Below are 19,187 nucleotides of genomic sequence, written 5' to 3'. Positions count from 1 at the left end.
TCAAGTTAGGCTTTCTAAATCTAAAGCAGAGAGAAGGAGAGAAAAATGGAGGGGCACACCTAGGGAAGGGACAGGTGAGCTCACTAAACCAAGCCATCCACTAGATTTAGATCTTCCACCTGATCTAGGCACATTGCAGAAGGGAGACCCTACTTTAAAGCCTTGGTTTGAGAAAGTGACAGAGGTTGAGGGAGTCAAGTATGGTAGCCCAGGTTGCCTAGACGAAGCTACTTTTGTAATAAAAGGGGGGATTCTCTATCAGTGCAAGGGTAACGTTGAGGCTTTGGCATTACCACAGCAGTTCAGACACAAAGTCATAGATCTGGGGCATTCAATACCATGGGCAGGTCATATGGCATTTCAAAAAACTTTGTGTAGGATTGCCAGTCGTTTTGTGTGGCCAGGTATGTATAGTCAGGTTTCTCAGTTTTGTAGTTCTTGTGAGAAGTGTCAGCTGACTTCAGGAAGGAAAGTTGCACGGGCCCAGCTACAACCATTGCCAATTATTGAGACACCTTTTGAGAGAATTGGCATGGATGTAGTGGGGCCATTAGAGAGGAGTTCCTCCGGCAACAGATACATCTTGGTGATATGTGATTATGCAACCCGCTATCCTGAAGCCTTCCCCCTGAAGTCAGTGAAAGCCAGGAATGTGGCTAATTGCCTTTTACAAATGTTCTCCAGGGTAGGCATACCAAAAGAGGTCCTGACAGACTGTGGGACAAATTTTATGTCCAAGTTGCTACAGCAGGTCTATCAGCTGTTAGGAGTGAAGGGAATTAAGACCACCCCTTATCACCCCCAAACGGACGGGCTAGTTGAAAGATACAACCAGACGTTAAAGAACATGCTACGCAAGTTTGTTTGCCACACAGGAGCTGATTGGGACCAATGGCTGCCTTATTTGCTCTTTGCCTACCGGGAGGTGCCACAGACTTCGACAGGCTTCTCACCATTTGAACTGCTGTATGGACGCCAGGTGAGGGGGCCACTGGACCTCCTGAGAGACTATTGGGAAAGTCCTCCATCAACAGGAGAGAATGTGGTGGCATATGTGGTTAAGATGAGAGAGAAGTTGGAGGAAATGTCAGCACTGGCCCAGGAGTCCATGAGGACGGCTCAGCAGAACCAAAAGAAGTGGTATGATCAAAGGGCCAGAGAGAGGGTTTTTGAACGGGGCCAACAGGTGCTGTTGCTGCTTCCAACTTCTGACAGCAAGTTGCTGACAAAGTGGCATGGACCTTATGAAGTCACCAGAAGGATCGGTAAGGTCACATATGAACTTTATATGCCAGAGAGAGTCAAGAAACATCAGACATTTCATATAAACTTGTTGAAAGAGTTTCAGGTTCGACAGGAGCCAGTGCACCATCAGCTGTTGGTTCGTGCAGTTCGGGATGAGGAAGTGGCTGAGAAGTTTTTTCCATCCAGCACTGGGGAGCCCAGCCCAGTAGCTCTGACTCATCTGTCAGCCTCCCAGCAGGAGGATGTTGTTCCTCTTCTGGACCCAGAGCTCTTCAAGGAGACGCCAGGTTTCACCACCCTTGTCCAGCACAAGATTCGGCTTAAGAGGGATGCTCCAGCGCGACAGAAGAGCTACCGGATTCCTGAGCGGTTGGTGCCGGTATTACAGAAAGAAATCGAATTGATGTTGGAGCTGGGCATAATTGAGGTGTCCAGCAGTGAATGGTGCAGCCCTGTTGTTTTGGTACCCAAGAAGGATGGCTCACTGAGATTTTGTATTGACTTCAGGTACCTAAATGCTGTGTCTCTATTTGATTCATATCCCATGCCCAGGATTGATGACCTGGTGGAGAGAGTTGGGAGAGCCAAGTACATCACAACCCTGGACCTGAGTAAAGGCTACTGGCAGGTGGCAATGGCGCCAGAAGCTCGAGAGCTGACAGCCTTTAAGACCCCATTTGGTATGTACCAATTCAAAGTGATGCCATTTGGCCTCCAGGGGGCACCTGCTACTTTTCAGAGACTGATGAACCATGTTCTGAGGGATGTTTCAGAGTTTTCTGCTGCCTATTTGGATGATGTGGTCATTTTCAGCCAGTCCTGGGAAGAACACATGTGCCATCTACAACAGGTCCTGCAATGCATCAGAGCTGCAGGACTAACCATCAACCCGCAGAAATGTGCTGTAGCCCAGAGAGAGGTTGAGTATCTGGGTTATGTCATTGGCTTTGGCAAGATCAAGCCTCAAGTGGGGAAGGTGGAGGCCATCCAGGCCTTCCCTGTTCCTACCACCAAAAGGAAGGTGAAGAGTTTCATGGGCCTGGTCGGATGGTACAGGAAATTCATTCCCCACTTTGCAGAGCGTTCAGCAGTGTTGAACAACCTCACAAGAGCCTCAGCCCCCAACAAAGTTCACTGGTCTGAGGAGTGTGGCAGAGCTTTCAGCGAGCTCAAAGAATCCATCTGCACCCATTCAGTCCTGCACTGTCCTGATTTTGACAAGCCGTTCACCCTACAAACCGATGCCTCTGGGGTGGGCCTTGGTGGGGTGCTGTTGCAGGACGTGGAGGGAGAGAAGAAGCCGGTGGTTTTCCTAAGCCGTAAGCTCCTGGATAGGGAGACCAGATATTCTACTGTGGAGAAGGAGTGTCTGGCAATGAAGTGGGCCATTGATACACTCAGGTACTACCTTTTAGGGCGACACTTCTATCTGGAGACTGATCACCGTGCCCTCCAGTGGTTGCATCGGATGAAAGATGCCAACATGCGCATTGCTGGGTGGTATCTGGCCCTACAACCATACAGCTTTACAGTCCAGTATAGATCCGGGAAAACCAACATTGTGGCTGACTGTCTGTCTCGGGTTCATGAAGTCTGAGGTACTGTGCTCTTGAAGGAGAGGGGGGAGGAAATGTAATGAAGGCCCTCTTCATTACTTAGTTTGTCTGTTCTATAGTACATTTTCTGGAGTGGTAAATGAAATACGACACAAACACCAAGCATTGAATTATTTTATTGAATTTCTGTTTGTTGTGGTGTAGATTTTTGGTCATTGATTGAAGGCCAACCTGTAAAATAAAAACATGCATTTAGTGTGGAGTAATGCCATGTGCTCTTTGTGTGTGTGTGATTGTTTCATTGTGTATTCACGTACCTTTGTTCTCCTCTGCAGGGTGTTCAGGCCAAAAGAGTCCCCAAGGTCTGAGCACCAGTTTAAAGGTTCCAGGAGAGACCACACCATGATTAGTGTAGGGGTGTATGGAGTTTGTATTAATTCTTTACTTTTGGAGTTGATCTAGTGTAAGTTGTAGCACAGCACAGATCATTTAGATTAATTGATTTTGTTGATGTAGCTGTATTTTAATGTGTAAGTTGTTTGTTTGTGTATATTGAAATGTTGGGTGAGGGTGAGATCTCCCTGTGCTGTGATCAGGGCTCAGCTCATTGTCAGTGGCAGGGTATATAAGGCTGCCTGTTTCAATCTAACACTGTTGCTGCCAGGACCACATGCTGCCCGTGGTCCACAGTTCTGTGGGAGAATGTCTTCCTTTTCTTATTTTGTGTCTTTTTTTTTGGGTGAAATAAACACCTGGTTGGTCTGCACCTGACCTCTGTCTCAAGCCTCATGTGTCCATTGTCCAACCGCTACACGGCCATCCTAACAAGGGGATTATAGTAAATTGCCAGACCACTCTCTATTACATATGACCTTCTATGTGGGAGGTGACAGTCCACCAAATGCGGTTTCTGTAGAGTGTAATGAAATAAAAAAGAAAAGATTATGTAGAAAGACCCCAGACGATTTCTTATGCTCAGAGTTAAGACGCTCAGCTTTATTAGATCTGATTGACAGATTGCAACTGATAAATGACGAAATGAGCAAACTTACTCAGCTGACAAACAGCTGCTTCCCCTGGACCATACACACTGCCAACACCCACGGACTCATACACACACACTCACAGGCAGACAGCCTGCCGTAACCCCCCCTCCACACACACACACACACACACACACACACCTCAGACCTCCTCTGACCTCTCAGCACTTATAGCACTTTATAATATGAACTTTTTATAAATTAGCACTGCCTCTTATGTGTATGTGTGTACTTGTATGTGTGTATGTATGTATGTGTATATTTATATATGTATGTGTGTGTATGTGTATGTATGTACATATGTATATGCATGTATATGTGTGTGTGTGTGTGTGTGTATATATATATATATATATATATACATATTGTTTTTATTTTATTTTATACCTCTTTGTGATCTTTTGGCTATCAATGGTTTTATATGGTGCATATAGCAAATACAATTTCGTTGGAACTACTTGTAGTGCAATGACAATAAAGGCTATTCTATTCTATTCTATTCTATAAGTGCCACTCCTTTAAATCAAAGAAGATTCATAAAATAAATAAACCCTATTGGAATAAGGAGTTACAAGATCTCTGTTATGATATGCATAGGTCCGAATGATTATTTATAAAATGCAAAGGGGGGGATAGACAACATCTTTTGAATAATTTCAGGAAGAGTCAACATGCTTTTGATAAAAGATATCGTATGTTTAAACGAAGGTATGAGAGAGGCCAAGTGCTGCATTTGGACCAGATTCATACATCAAATCCACAGGGTTTTTGGAATGAGATTAACAAATTGGGGCCCAGGCGGTCTAAGAAAATTCCAATGGAGGTATGGGGGGAAGACGGAGGTTTGGTGGCTGACTGTGCACAAGTGCTTAATAAATGGGAGAAAGATTTCTCAGGTTTATTTTTGGAAGAAACTAAGGGATTTGATGAGGGGTTCCTTGAGGAGGCATGTCAAGTGAAAATCAAGTTAGAAGCAGAAATGCTCGAGGAGGGGTTTCAGGGCAATGAGGATCTCAATACAGAGATTTCCATGTCAGAGGTTATGAGAGTGATTAGTAGAGCTAAATCAGGGAAAGCCACTGGTATTGAAGATATCCCAAATGAGGTTCTGAAATCACCCCAGTTGGCCCCAATTCTCTATGACCTATGCAAGAACTGCTTTGACTCCAGTAGGCTACCATCTCTCTGGCTCAAATCCATTATAAACCCCATTCCAAAATCTCAAAAGGAAGACTCAAGGGTGCCCATCAATTACAGAGGGATAAGTCTAATGAACACAGTGTATAAGCTGTATTCCACACTCATTAATGAAAGGCTAACCACATTCCTTGAAAAAGAACACGTCCTGGTGGATGAACAGAATGGTTTTCGTAAGCAAAGGGCATGTATTGACCATATTTTTACTATTTGTTCAATAGTCAGAAACAGACAACTAGAAAATAAGTCTACTTTCGCCTGCTACATTGATTTCAAGAAAACTTTTGATTTGGTTAATAGAGACCTCCTTGCCTACATGCTCATTAAAATACGTGTAAGTGGTAAATTCTATCATGCAATACGTGCTCTGTACAGTGCACCAAAAGCCTGTGTGAGGGTGAACGAAACTCTAACCAACTGCTTTCCTACTCCCTCAGGAGTCAAGCAGGGTGACGCCCTGTCTCCAAACCTGTTTGCTGTGTATATAAATGATTTGGCCGTTAAAATTAAATCTCTGCAATGTGGAGTACAGTGTGGAGGGGAGAACATCAGTGTCCTCCTATACGCGGACGATTTACTCCTGCTGGCTGAGTCAGAAAAAGATCTGCAGAAGATGCTCACATGTGCAGAGAGGTGGTGCAACCAGTGGAGAATGACTATTAATGAAAAGAAAACTGAGATAATGCATTTTAGAAATCCACGTACAACTATCAGTGAGTTTCAGTTTCATTTTGGTGGGAAAAAGCTGAATTACACAAAATACTATAAATATCTAGGTCTATTCCTTGATGAACATATGAACTTTATAAAAGGTACAACAGTTCTCTCTGAGTCAGCCAGTAGGGCTCTTGGTGGGGTCATTGGTAAAACCGATGCTGAGAAATATGGGGTTCTCCACATACACCAAACTCTACCATGCATGTGTGTGCCCGGTACTGGATTATGTGGCAGGGGTCTGGGGTTTCAAGAATTTCCCAGCCTTAGAAACCATCCGCAATAGAGCTATGCGATATTTCCTGGGGGTACACAAGTTCGCCCCAACACTAGCCATTATTGGAGATATGGGGTGGGAGTCGTGTGAGGGTCGCCGGAATATCTGTATGATGAGGCTATGGAACAGGCTGTTAGGAATGGAAGACAGTAAACTAACAAAAAGGGTGTTTTATTGGGACATAGATATCAATGGTGTATGGACAAGAGAGCTCCGTGAGTTGTGCAATAGACTAGGTTGTGAGGATGTACTGGATAATATGAAGGTTGATCTCAGCATAGTTAAAGAAAGGTTATCTCTCAATAACAGCGAGAATTGGCTTTGTGGACTAGTAAGCAAGCCTAAACTACGCACATTTAGGGAAGTAAAAACACAATTTGGAACTGAAAATTACGTAAAGTATTATCTCACAAAGAAAAAGAGGTCTTTGTGTGCCCAATTACGATCAGGTATCCTCCCCCTCCGTATTGAAACAGGCCGTTGGGTGGGAACCAGTGTGGAGGATAGGCTCTGTCATATGTGTGACCTTGGAGAAAATGAAATGCACTTTCTTTTTAACTGCCCGTTTTACCATGATTTAAGATTTAAGTTGTTTAATCAAGTTAAGGTACAGACAATCCACCTAATGCAGGACAAAGAGATGTTAACCTGGCTATTTAAATACAAAACACATGTAGTTGCTGACTTTGTTGAGAAGGCCTGGGATAAGAGGAAGATGGCAATGTACCATTGAGTGCCTGGAGTTTGTTGTATTATTGCTTGTTTGCTTCCTTTGTTTTGTTGTGTCAAGCAGTGTTTTTTGTTTTGTTATGGGTGTTGATATATTTTTATTTGGTGTCTTATAATTCCTTTGTGGGATGGGCCACAGTTGTGGCCAGACACGTAAATAGTTCATTCATTCATTCATTCATTCATTCTAGTTAATTATTCTAGTCTGATCGAAATATCATGAATTGATTTGTCTTTAAATATAAAACATCAGTTAAATTCCGGTCTCATCCAAAGGAGCTGGTGTTTTGTTTTATGGCAAGCCTCCACTGTGGCTTTTGTCAGAAGTTCCCTACCAAAAGCTCATTTCTTGTATAATTTATCAAAAAAAACTATGATGAAATTATATTGCTGAAAAAACCAACCTATTTTTTCACTACCAATAAAAAGATAAAATATCTTTCACTAAAAATAAAAAAGTTAATCAGTTCTAATCAGTTCTAGTTAATCAAATACTTGATTAGTTAGTTAGAGGACGCTGCCCTGTGAGGGTTGAGCTGTGAATTGCTCTGTGTTGACAGGATGCGTCCACATGCACAAGCGTCCTCTTGTGCTTCTTGTGCATCTTGTGCTTCTAACGGACACAAAACAACAGATAAAAACATCTTAATCCAGGTGGGATCTGTAATTGTTAATTGGATTTTTCACCTTCCTAAACCAGGAATGTCATCCAGACTATTTATTTATATAGTCCAGAATTCCAAATTACAAATTTGTCTCAAGGGGATTTAGAGGAATACAACATCCTCTGTCCTTAGACCCTTACATGGGATGAGGAAGAACTCCCTCAAAAAATCCCTTTAACAGGGAGAAAAAATGTGAAGAAAACCTCAGGGCAGCAACAGAGGAAGGTTCCCTCCCCAGGACGAACAGATGTGCAATGGATGTTGTAAGCACAGAAACAGAACACAGATTACACAATGCTAGCAGAGTCAGTATTACAAAATTATAATATAGTAGCAGTAATTGTCAGCGGTTGGTGTATCATGAATGAGATGAGGATGCCGAGCGGAGCCAGATGTACTGGAGCAGCCTGGGACCTGAGCCACACAACCACCAACACCATTGAGACCTAGATGGAGAAAAGACTAAACAAGCACTCGAAAGACTCACATCAACCATTCACACACACAGGAGAGAGAACGAGAAAGTAACAGATGAAGAAAAGATAAAAAAGCAAAACATTAAAGCAAAACAAAAGTTAAGTGATGCAGGTAAATGTGATCACTCATAATAACTTTGATTTAGTGATTTTATAGATTTGCAGTGAGCCTTGTGAGTTCTAGAGCATAACATTACAAATTTGCCTCAAGGGGCTTTATAGCAATACGACATCCTCTGCCCTCAGACCGTCACACTGGATAAGGAAAAAATCCCTGAAAAAAAAAAAAAAACCTTATTACTCGACCCTTAGCCCCTTCCCTCCATCCCCTTATCCCTTTTCCTTCGCTCTGGACCCTGAAACCAGTTCTCCATCAACTATTTTGAATTTGCATCCTCCTGGCATGGTCCTCTGTTAGTGAACGTCAGTGAACGTCATCATGAAGACCTGGCAAGAGGGCAGACTCACATCACACCTTTAACACACACAGCATGAGACAGGAAAAAACATTATCATATAGCCAGAGAGACGTGAGAGAAAAGAGAACAGTTGCAATAATCATAAATCTAGACTCTATGATTTAACTGGAAAGACAGTGTTTGGTCAGTTCATCAAGATGAAAACCGACTTGCTTTGCAATACAAGGCCATGAAGTACTCAAATGAAAGGCAGCAAATTGTAGCTTAAGGCAAAAAGAGTTTTACATTGGATATAAAGGATGAACAGACTCTGATAGATGGGATAGGTATGGTAGGTTTAAAGAGATCAGGACTTCCATCCCTTTCTAACTTTTAATACTTTATATTAGTTCCTTTACAGAAACTGTGAACTGTTTGTGCATGCACCCAGTCATTCAAGTCAAATGAAATTCTCCTTGTGCAGAAATGCAACACAAAGCCAAACATGGGAGATGTCAAGATGAAAGATGCAGTTAGAGTCATAAACGTAAACACCAGATCTTGCTGACAACAATTCAGTTGATGTTTTAGATTTAAAGACAACTCAGTCCATGGTATCTTCAACAGGCTAGAAGCAGATGACATTTTGTTTTATTCAAGGTAGATACTTTTTTTTGTTGTATCAAATAAGTGTCATGGACTGTCCTCATGAGTGTGCATGACACAGTTTGGCAGAATAATGAGGAAGCATGTTGTCAAGTCTTAGCAATTGTTAAAAATAATTCCCAGAATCGCAGTAAGAATGATCTGTTTACATAGCAAGATTAATTGCATTGCCAAAGCTCTTATAGTATCAGCAAGAACTAATATGACATTGATGCACATGATTAAATAATGCAATTCATGTAATACTGAACTTCCAGTGAACATGAAAAAAGTTTCTTTCCTTGTTGTGTGTGTTTATAAGACCACAACTCTCCAGAACCTGCAGACACTCGGCTGCAATATTCCCTCCAGCAGCTTGTGTGTGTATAGCTGCATATCCAGTTTTCAAAAGTCACTTCTCTTTTGGCTGTTGTTGTCTGATTGTCTGATTTGCTCTGCAGGAGTCCAGCTCACCACTAGAAACCATGTTGGCTGTTTTTCTTCTCTGTGCTGCCTTTGCTCTGAGCGCTGCAGCAGGTGAGACTCACTGAAACACTGCAGCTCACTGCTGCTGCTGCACTCTCAGCCTCTTCAACACTGCAGCCAGCCTCTCAGAAGGCCTGTTCACTCATGCAGACACACCAGTCACTGCCCAACTTATTGTGATGAGGCTCTAAGTTATGACACATTTTGACACTCAGCATTTAAATAAAAACAGACTGACTATAAATGGGGGTGTTAAAGTTAAAGGTCAAAGGTTGGGACCCTTCATTTTTGGCATTGCTTTGGGCACTGAAAATATTCACTTAAATGCTCAGTGGAAGCCATTATAGTAAAATTATTCTATAATACACAAAAGGGAGTGTTATATCTTGCAGTGCTGACACACAAGTGCCAACTGGTTGCTGTTATTAACGGTGCTGCTGCTGCTTTTTTTTCCTGCTATTTCTGCTCATAGTTACTATCTTTTTGTTTTTAACCTCAGAGCCCCAGGTGGAGACCAAAGCAGAGGAACACCCACCTCTAGGTGAAGCCCAAAGTACATTTTCTCCTCATGCTTTCACTAATAGTGTGTGTTTCAGCTCCATTAGAGGGCTTGTAATATCTCATAAGGCTTCCATTTTACTTTTTTTAATTTAACTTTTCTGACTGCCTACACAGAAAGAAGCACAAAATAATGTTTTTCTTCTATTAAACAGCAACAACAAAACCTCAGTGCAAAATTTCCTGTTCTTGTGCTGACACAGCACTGAACTACTGAAATGTGATGTGAAAAGGATAGAAAATTGTTCTCATAGACATTTAACAGCTTGTCTGTTTGTCTCCTGCAGCAGGTCCAGTGAAGGAGATGGTGGCCGCTGAGCAGAACAAGTCTCTAGGTAAGACGGAATAGTGGGATTTTGAATTCATCACACCACAAAATCCTCAATAAAAGGTCTCATCTCTGTCATTTGTGGTTTGGATTCAGCTTTGTGGTTTGACACCTGAAAAGCTCAGAAACTGTAATAATGTGTGTATTGTGCTCAATATTGCTGAGCTGCACCTGAGCAAAGACACTTAAACTTACATAAATAAATTCTTCATACAATGGGCTCTATTTTCGCAGACTGGGCGAGGCGAGGGTGCAGCCCAGCTGCGCTTCGCCAACTGCGTGTGGCCAAGTGGATTTTGCAATTTTGGCACGCCGTGGCACAAGTACTCCGCCATTCCTCCTACCGGCGCAAGGGAGGAAAGAAGGCGTGGAGAGGGTTTGGCACCATAGATATTATAATAAAATAAAGGCTAGGGGCCCTATCTTGCGCCAGAGTCCCTAAACCCGTTATTTGGGGATTTAGCATTGAGTAAGAGGCGTTCCCCCGTAAAAGTTGCTATCTTGCGCACCTGCCTTTATCCCTAAAACACTTGCGCTACCCGTTATATTATGCATAGCCGTGGTTTGGGCGTTACGCCAGTTAAACCAATCAGTGTGCCAGGTGCCATTGCCTTTAAGAGCAGGATGCGCTATCCTAAATCCTCAAACCGAAACCTGTGATGGAGAGAGGAAGGCCGTGGTTTAGTACTATCTCTGCCATTTTCTCAGGGGTTCAACTGAGGCTAAAGCAAGGTAGCTTTTATAGGCGAGTTAATTGGGGAGGTGGAGCCGCATGTGCACGTCCACGTGTCCAAGTGGACGCGCATTGAAGCCAAGCCGCCTGGGCGCGCTCTTGTAAAAGCCCAAATGGGATAGCGGGTGGTTCTGAGGACCCGCTATCCGCTTTCCCTAACGTACAGTACAGGCCAAAGGTTTGGACACACCTTCTCATTCAATGCGTTTTCTTTATTTTCATGACTATTTACATTGTAGATTCTAACTGAAGGAATCAAAACTATGAATGAACACATGTGGAGTTATGTACTTAACAAAAAAAGGTGAAATAACTGAAAACATGTTTTATATTCTAGTTTCTTCAAAATAGCCACCCTTTGCTCTGATTACTGCTTTGCACACTCTTGGCATTCTCTCGATGAGCTTCAAGAGGTAGTCACCTGAAATGGTTTTCACTTCACAGGTGTGCCTTATCAGGGTTAATTAGTGGAATTTCTTGCTTTATCAATGGGGTTGGGACCATCAGTTGTGTTGTGCAGAAGTCAGGTTACTACACAGCCGACAGCCCTATTGGACGACTGTTAAAATTCATATTATGGCAAGAACCAATCAGCTAACTAAAGAAAAACGAGTGGCCATCATTACTTTAAGAAATGAAGGTCAGTCAGTCCGGAAATTTGCAAAAACTTTAAATGTGTCCCCAAGTGGAGTCACAAAAACCATCAAGCGCTACAACGAAACTGGCACACATGAGGACCGACCCAGGAAAGGAAGACCAAGGGCTCTAGTTTCGCAGACCAGGCGAGGCGGGGGCGTAGCGCAGATGCGCTTCGCCAACTGGGTGTGGCCAGGCGGATTTTCCAAGTTTGGCACGCCGTGCTCGGTGGCGCAAGTACTCTGCCGTCCCTCCTACCGGTGCAAGGGAGGAGAGAAGGCGTGGAGTGGGTTTGACACAGCCGATTCACATTTAACCAATCAAATGAGCCCCTGTCCTCGCCTTTAAAATGCGCTGCGTGAAGGCGTAATGAAAGTTTACACAACAGACAAGGAGGTCTACTGCCGCAGGCGGAGCGGAGCCCAGGAGACCAGCGCGGAGCAGAGACCGGCGATCAGTGCACACACGTCACCAAAACCTCACAGGCAGGCTTCCGGAATGTCAGGCACATGAACGATGCAATAAATACTGACAAAAAACACTATTCAATGCTACGATCACAATCAGCACATACATATATCTCCATATCAACTGTCAGATGTCAGATCAAAGGAGATTGGCACCGTTTATGCTGATTGTGAGGTTTTGGTGATGTGCGCCAGCCAGCCAAACTTCCACTGCGCCAGCTCCGCTCCGCCTTGCGCTGAAAGTAGACGTGGTTTCAGATGGCGAGCTTTTGGCGCACCTCGGCGAAGCCTTTTGGCACGAAACTGTCACTGTGCCAAGCCGAATCTGTCGGCACCTCCCCCCGCTGCGCCGCCACTCCCATCTCGGCGAACCTCCGCCTGCGAAACTTGGAAACTGTCCGCCTCGGCCGTTTCGCCGGTCGAAACTAGCTCTGCGCTGGGTTCGCCTCACTGCGCCACCCCGCGCTGCGCCGGGAAACTAGAGCCCCAAGAGTCACCTCTGCTTCTGAGGACAAGTTCATCCGAGTCACCAGCCTCAGAAATCGCAAGTTAACAGCAGCTCAGATCAGAGACCAGATAAATGCCACACAGAGTTCTAGCAGCAGACCCATCTCTAGAACAACTGTTAAGAGAAGACTGCGTGAATCAGGCCTTCATGGTCAAATAGCTGCTAGGAAACCACTGCTAAGGAGAGGCAACAAGCAGAAGAGATTTGTTTTGGCCAAGAAACACAAGGAATGGACATTAGACCAGTGGAAATCTGTGCTTTGTCTGATGAGTCCAAATTTGAGATCTTTGGTTCCAACCGCCGTGTCTTTGTGAGACGCAGAAAAGGTGAACGGATGGATTCCACATGCCTGGTTCCCACTGTGAAGCATGGAGGAGGAGGTGTGATGGTGTGGGGGTGTTTTGCTGGTGACACTGTTGGGGATTTATTCAAAATTGAAGGCACACTGAACCAGCATGGCTACCTCAGCATCCTGCAGCGACATGCCATCCCATCCGGTTTGCGTTTAGTTGGACCATCATTTATTTTTCAACAGGACAATGACCCCAAACACACCTCCAGGCTGTGTAAGGGCTATTTGACCAAGAAGGAGAGTGATGGAGTGCTGCGGCAGATGACCTGGCCTCCACAGTCACCGGACCTGAACCCAATCCAGATGGTTTGGGGTGAGCTGGACCGCAGAGTGAAGGCAAAGGGGCCAACAAGTGCTAAACACCTCTGGGAACTCCTTCAAGACTGTTGGAAAACCATTTCAGGTGACTACCTCTTGAAGCTCATCGAGAGAATGCCAAGAGTGTGCAAAGCAGTAATCAGAGCAAAGGGTGGCTATTTTGAAGAAACTAGAATATAAAACATGTTTTCAGTTATTTCACCTTTTTTTGTTAAGTACATAACTCCACATGTGTTCATTCATAGTTTTGATTCCTTCAGTTAGAATCTACAATGTAAATAGTCATGAAAATAAAGAAAACGCATTGAGTGAGAAGGTGTGTCCAAACTTTTGGCCTGTACTGTATAAATATATATATATATATATATATCTTTTGTTGTTTGTTTTCTGTGTTTACAACATCCATTGCATGCCTGTCCGTCCTGGGGAGGGATCCCTCCTCTGTTGCTCCCCTGAGGTTTCTTCCTATTTTTCTCCCTGTTAAAGGGGTTTTTTAAGGAGTTGTTCCTCATCTGATGTGAGGGTCCAAGGACAGAGGATGTTGTATTTCCTGTAAAGCCCTTTGAGACAAATTTGTAATTTGTGATTCTGGGCTATATAAATAAATAAAATTGAAACTGAAATTGAAATTGGTCCCCATATGGACCTCGATGCTTTGTCTTCTTTGCCATGCCATACAGCTGGGCAGAGGCTGAGGTAAGACCTGCCGCACTCACCTAAAAACAAAGCCAATCGTTTCTCTAGCATCTCCTCTGCTCTGTCCTCCTCACTGCTTTCTAATTGCTTACATAGAAATTACAACACATACAACAAATTCTGACCTTTAGAAAGAATATGCACAGAAATACGGACAAGACACGATATAACACCACCCATTCAGTCAAAATATGGCAAACTCGTTAAACACTGGAGAAACTGTGGTGAAGAAGATCATCATCATTCACATCTATTTTCATTCTGCCCGATTTTTAAATAATCTTCAGAAGAAGCTGAAATGCCAGTGAACCCGATTCACCCAATTCATAGAACTGCAGCCTCAAAACAAATAATCAGAAACTGGCTAAAACCTGATTCACCTACAAGAGAAAAATGGGAAGAATTAGTTGAAGAAATCCACCATGAGGAGTTGCTACTTCTAAGGCAGCAGTTTTTAACACTTTAGTAGGTTGGTTTATCGATGGCCATGAAATTTCTTACTGTTACTCACATTTGGATTCAGAGTTGTTTGTTGAAGCCCTGCTGTGTCTTTCTGCATTAAGCACAGTTTCTCTCTTCTTTTCTAGTGCTATTGTCTGTACTTTGGCGCCAACCTCGCCTCCATCCACAGCTTAGACGAGTACCGTTTTGTCCAGGAGCTCGTGAAGAGGAAAACTGGCACATTTACTCAAACCTGGATCGGTGCCACTGATGCTGTTCAGGTAACTTATTCATCAGTATGGTGCTGCCCTTTTTCCTGTTAAGCACATCTGTAGGCAAAAAATGAATAAAAATCAAAAATGAAAATGGGGCAGTAGACTGGTGCTGTGTGTAAACTCAGATGTGACCGTTTAGATGTTCGTCTGCTCACTGAGATGTTTGACATATGGGCTACAAGAGAAAAAAAGCAAGAGACTAATGACACGAAAAGGATAATAAACTTCATGTCCCTGCATTTGTTGTGGATTTTTCTCTTTAGTTAGTCAAATAAAGGATCTGGGATCAATAAGTTGTCTTTGTGTATTTTTATTATTCAGTGCTGAAGGGGAGAACCAAACAGAGTGCAAGGCAGTCTGCAGGGCAGTCCTGCAGATTGCAAGGATGGCATTAGCAAAAGTTCATCTGATAAGGAAATACCAGCGTAAGTAAAGCAGAAGAGGCGTAGAGATTACACAGAAAACAGGAACCTAAAGCAGGAACGTAGATGTTGCCTATGTGTAATCAAGGTCATAATTGGCGCTAGGTCATCGGGAATGGGGAAGCTAAAAAAACAACAACAAACAAACAAACAAACAAAAAAACGTTACCCAGCAGCAGCAGACTGACACTGATAATAATAAAGTCTTGGGGCTCTAGTTTCCCGGCGCAGCGCGGGGTGGCGCAGTGAGGCGAACCCCGCGCAGAGCTAGTTTCGACCGGCGAAACGGGAGAGGCAGACAGTTTCCAAGTTTTGCAGGCGGACTTGCGCCGAGATGGGAGTGGCGGCGCAGCAGGGGGAGGTGCCGACAGATTCGGCTTGGCACAGTGACAGTTTCATGCCAAAAGGCTTCGCCGAGGTGCGCCAAAAGCTCGCCATCTGAAACCACGTCTACTTTCCGCGCAAGGCGGAGCGGAGCTGGCGCAGTGGAAGTTTGGCTGGCTGGCGCACATCACCAAAACCTCACAATCAGCATAAACGGTGCCAATCTCCTTTGATCTGACATCTGACAGTTGATATGGAGATATATGTATGTGCTGATTGTGATCGTAGCATTGAATAGTGTTTTTTGTCAGTATTTATTGCATCGTTCATGTGCCTGACATTCCGGAAGCCTGCCTGTGAGGTTTTGGTGACGTGTCCGCACTGCTCGCCGGTCTCCTGGGCTCCGCTCCGCCTGCGGCAGTAGACCTCCTTGTCTGTTGTGTAAACTTTCATTACGCCTTCACGCAGCGCATTTTAAAGGCGAGGACAGGGGCTCATTTGATTGGTTAAATGTGAATCGGCTGTGTCAAACCCACTCCACGCCTTCTCTCCTCCCTTGCACCGGTAGGAGGGACGGCGGAGTACTTGCGCACCGAGCACGGCGTGCCAAACTTGGAAAATCCGCCTGGCCACACCCAGTTGGCGAAGCGCATCTGCGCTACACCCCCGCCTCGCCTGGTCTGCGAAACTAGAGCCCTCAATCTTGCTAACATGACCCAATGAACCCCATTTAACTGAGCATTACACTCAAAATTACAATAATGTTTCATATAGGCTAGGCTAATATTATTGCTGATGTCGTCAAACTGAGATGGCGCAGCAGAATAATTCATTCATTCTTTACACAGATTAATACTCATTATACTGTAGTAGCCAATATTAATTAAGTAAGTAATTTCCTACCTTAATGGAGTAGCATCCGTCGCGGGGCTTTTGCGTCGTATGCATCAACAATCTCCTCAGGTTGAATCCTCTTGGTTATGTCTCTCTCGATGTAGAGTAGTGAAAGAGAGGAAAGTCTCTCCTGGCTCGTTGCTGTTCTTATCCAGTTCCGGGCCCGGCGCATTGCTGAGAAGGACCGTTCACATGTCGCTGTCCCCACTGGAAGCGAGAGTGCCAATTTAAGCACTTTGGTGAAGTTTGGGTAAAACCTGGTCAAGGCAGCGGCTCTGAGATTTTCTAGAGTAACATCACGCATCATGCTCATTTTTACCATGACCATTTCAGCGTGAGCAAGATCCGCATTGATGGAGAGTGTGGAAGAACAATGCTTAATCAGTCCTGAAGCACCATCAGCATCACACTTTAAGACAGCATCTACACTTTTTGCAGTTTGCATTGCCTCCTCTGAGAACCATTTGTTGCATGCTCCAACAAGTGTTTGGATGACCGGATAAAAGAGGTGTTTAAAATTTCCATTACACATTCAAAATGCAAATCAGAATTGCTGCTCATGTACTAATGATGTAGCATTCATTCTTGTTGTTGTATGAATAGAGTAATTTTTGAATAAGAAAAGATTAATTGTTTAGGAAATCCTTTTCTTGTACGAAATTGATTAAAAACTAACAGACTTTGGTGCATACAGACTTTCACATTATGAGAAACAAAACACACCGGTCAGCACTGAAATAAATCACCAGTCAAGAAGGTGGTTTCTCGCAGTGTAGTTTATATGACAGTATTTACAAATACAACAGGCAATCCGGACCGCTACAACTTTATGCAAATTACCAGCAATAACAAGTGATTGAATTTCTCCGTTAAGAGAACAACATGTGGTTCTGGAGTGACGGCTCCAGATTTGACTTTCAGTTCTGGTCTTGGAAGGAGCCCAGCGACTATCTTGACCGGGAAGCGTGTATTGAGATGAACTATGGAGGCAGAGTGATTTTTCTGAATCCCCTCAGCCTTGGTGGTGTCACTGTCACAAGACCACATCTCTGACATCGTCTTTCTGTCCTTTATCATTTACAGCTGAAAAACGCTGGACTGGCCTGTTTTGTGAAACCCAGATTCCCTTTGTGTGCGCCTGGAAGCTGCTGAGCTGTTGACCCATCCAGGTAGTCTCTGAAACAGAAATGAGGAGAAATAACAGTAAATGTTGATATTTTGCTCATTCATCTACACACGTATCCAGTAAAGACTGTAAAGCAGCAAAAAATTCAAGTTGTTGTGTTTTTTTGATCTTCAGTTCTTTCACAGTAAGAGCGCAGAAGTCTACAAGAGGAGTCTTCACACACCTGGAAATTGTTTCTACTGGACTCTGGATATATCACCAAACCAGTATCCCAGTCGTACTCAAGCGCTTTATGTTATGGGTTCAAATTTGGCTCATGAAAGTTATCTGTCTAATGTGTGGCTCGCCACTTTTCCACAATGAATTGTCGAGTAAACAAGAAATGCATGGAAATGATTTTGAGAAAAAGAAATGTGGTGCTGCTAAATAGCTGATTTTATCTTCATTTAAAACTGCATAGAATTATATAAACCAATACCACCGGTTTTCAATCAGTGGTCTGCGCCTCACTGGTGATTGCAGGTGGTCTCCAGCCATGCATTCAATAAAGGAGTTCAGTAATGGAGCAGGTTTTTAATCCCCACACTTTTCCATTTATTACTTCAAGTAAGTTCAAGTTTAAAGTTTATGTTTATTTAGAGTGTAAAATCACTGTTTACAGTCTCAAAGGACTTTAAAGTCCACAAGTTTACAGAATTTTGACAGAATCAAACACACCAGCAGATGAAATAAAGACAACAAAGCAACAGGAGGCTGGGGTGGTGGGGACGCTGCATTCATCCATTTTTTAAACATTAAACAATGTTGCTTGAGACTGCAGAGTTGTGCAGTGGCTTCACAGTAAGATGCAAGTGGTTGTGAAATCAATTCATAATGTGATGCCAGAGGTTTTGTAATAATTTCACAATATAATGCCTGTGGTTGTGTAATAGATACATGACATGTTGCAAAGGCTTGTGCAACAGACTGATGTGATGCCAGATGTTGGGCAAGATGTTGCTTGGTCTTTTCGATATGGTGTGTGATATAAGCAACATGTAGGCCTATGGGCTAATGTGGTTGTGATCTGATACAGTTGGGAGCGCGTCACTGCATAACGTTGAAGAGTGAGAGTGAGATGGAGCGGGAGGTCGTAGTGAAGAAGCTCCAACGTTACCAGTCAATCTTTGCTCCAGCCTCACCCGTGGTTGTGAGCTCTGGGTACTGATCGAAAGAATGAAATCGCAGATACAAACGGTGGAAATAAGTTTTCTCTGCAGGATGGTTGGAGGTAAGGAGCTCAGAGAAGAGCCGCTGCTGCTGTGCAGTGAGAAGATCCAGCTGAAGCGCTTCGGCATTTAGTTTGGATCCCTCCCAGACGAGCTGGTGAATGTGGCCGGGGAGAGGAGCGTCTGGGCTGGCCTCCCCTCAGCCTGCTGCCACCACTACTCGGTCCCGGATAAATGCCAGAAAATTGATGGAAAATAGCTGTATGTGCCAAAATATGTGTTGCTTTGTTTCTGTGTTGTTTGTTTGTTTTATTATGATTATTACTGTGGAGGTAGCTGTATGATAAGAAAATGTGTCACAGGTGCAGGATTTAAGTCCAAGACGAGTTTCCCTATGGGGACAATAAAGAATATCGTGTTGTATCGTATTGTAAAATGTGCCCACTGAATGATGATTTATTTATGATTTA

At 43.7% G+C, this 19,187-nt stretch overlaps 1 protein-coding gene across 1 annotated transcript; it reads left to right on the top strand.

The window, feature by feature from the left end:
* Nucleotides 1-14,000: 14,000 nt before the first annotated feature.
* Nucleotides 14,001-18,716, top strand: LOC115367985 (ladderlectin-like). Its single transcript, XM_030063927.1, has 4 exons — nucleotides 14,001-14,027; nucleotides 14,615-14,749; nucleotides 17,260-17,376; nucleotides 18,585-18,716. The coding sequence occupies exons 1-4, from the start codon at nucleotides 14,001-14,003 to the stop codon at nucleotides 18,714-18,716; spliced, it is 411 nt and encodes a 136-aa protein (XP_029919787.1).
* The last annotated feature ends 471 nt before the right edge of the window (nucleotides 18,717-19,187 follow it).

Source organism: Myripristis murdjan, chromosome 11, assembly GCF_902150065.1.
Source record: "Myripristis murdjan chromosome 11, fMyrMur1.1, whole genome shotgun sequence".
Classification (NCBI taxonomy): domain Eukaryota; kingdom Metazoa; phylum Chordata; class Actinopteri; order Holocentriformes; family Holocentridae; genus Myripristis; species Myripristis murdjan.
This window is presented reverse-complemented; position numbering and strand designations above follow the sequence as displayed.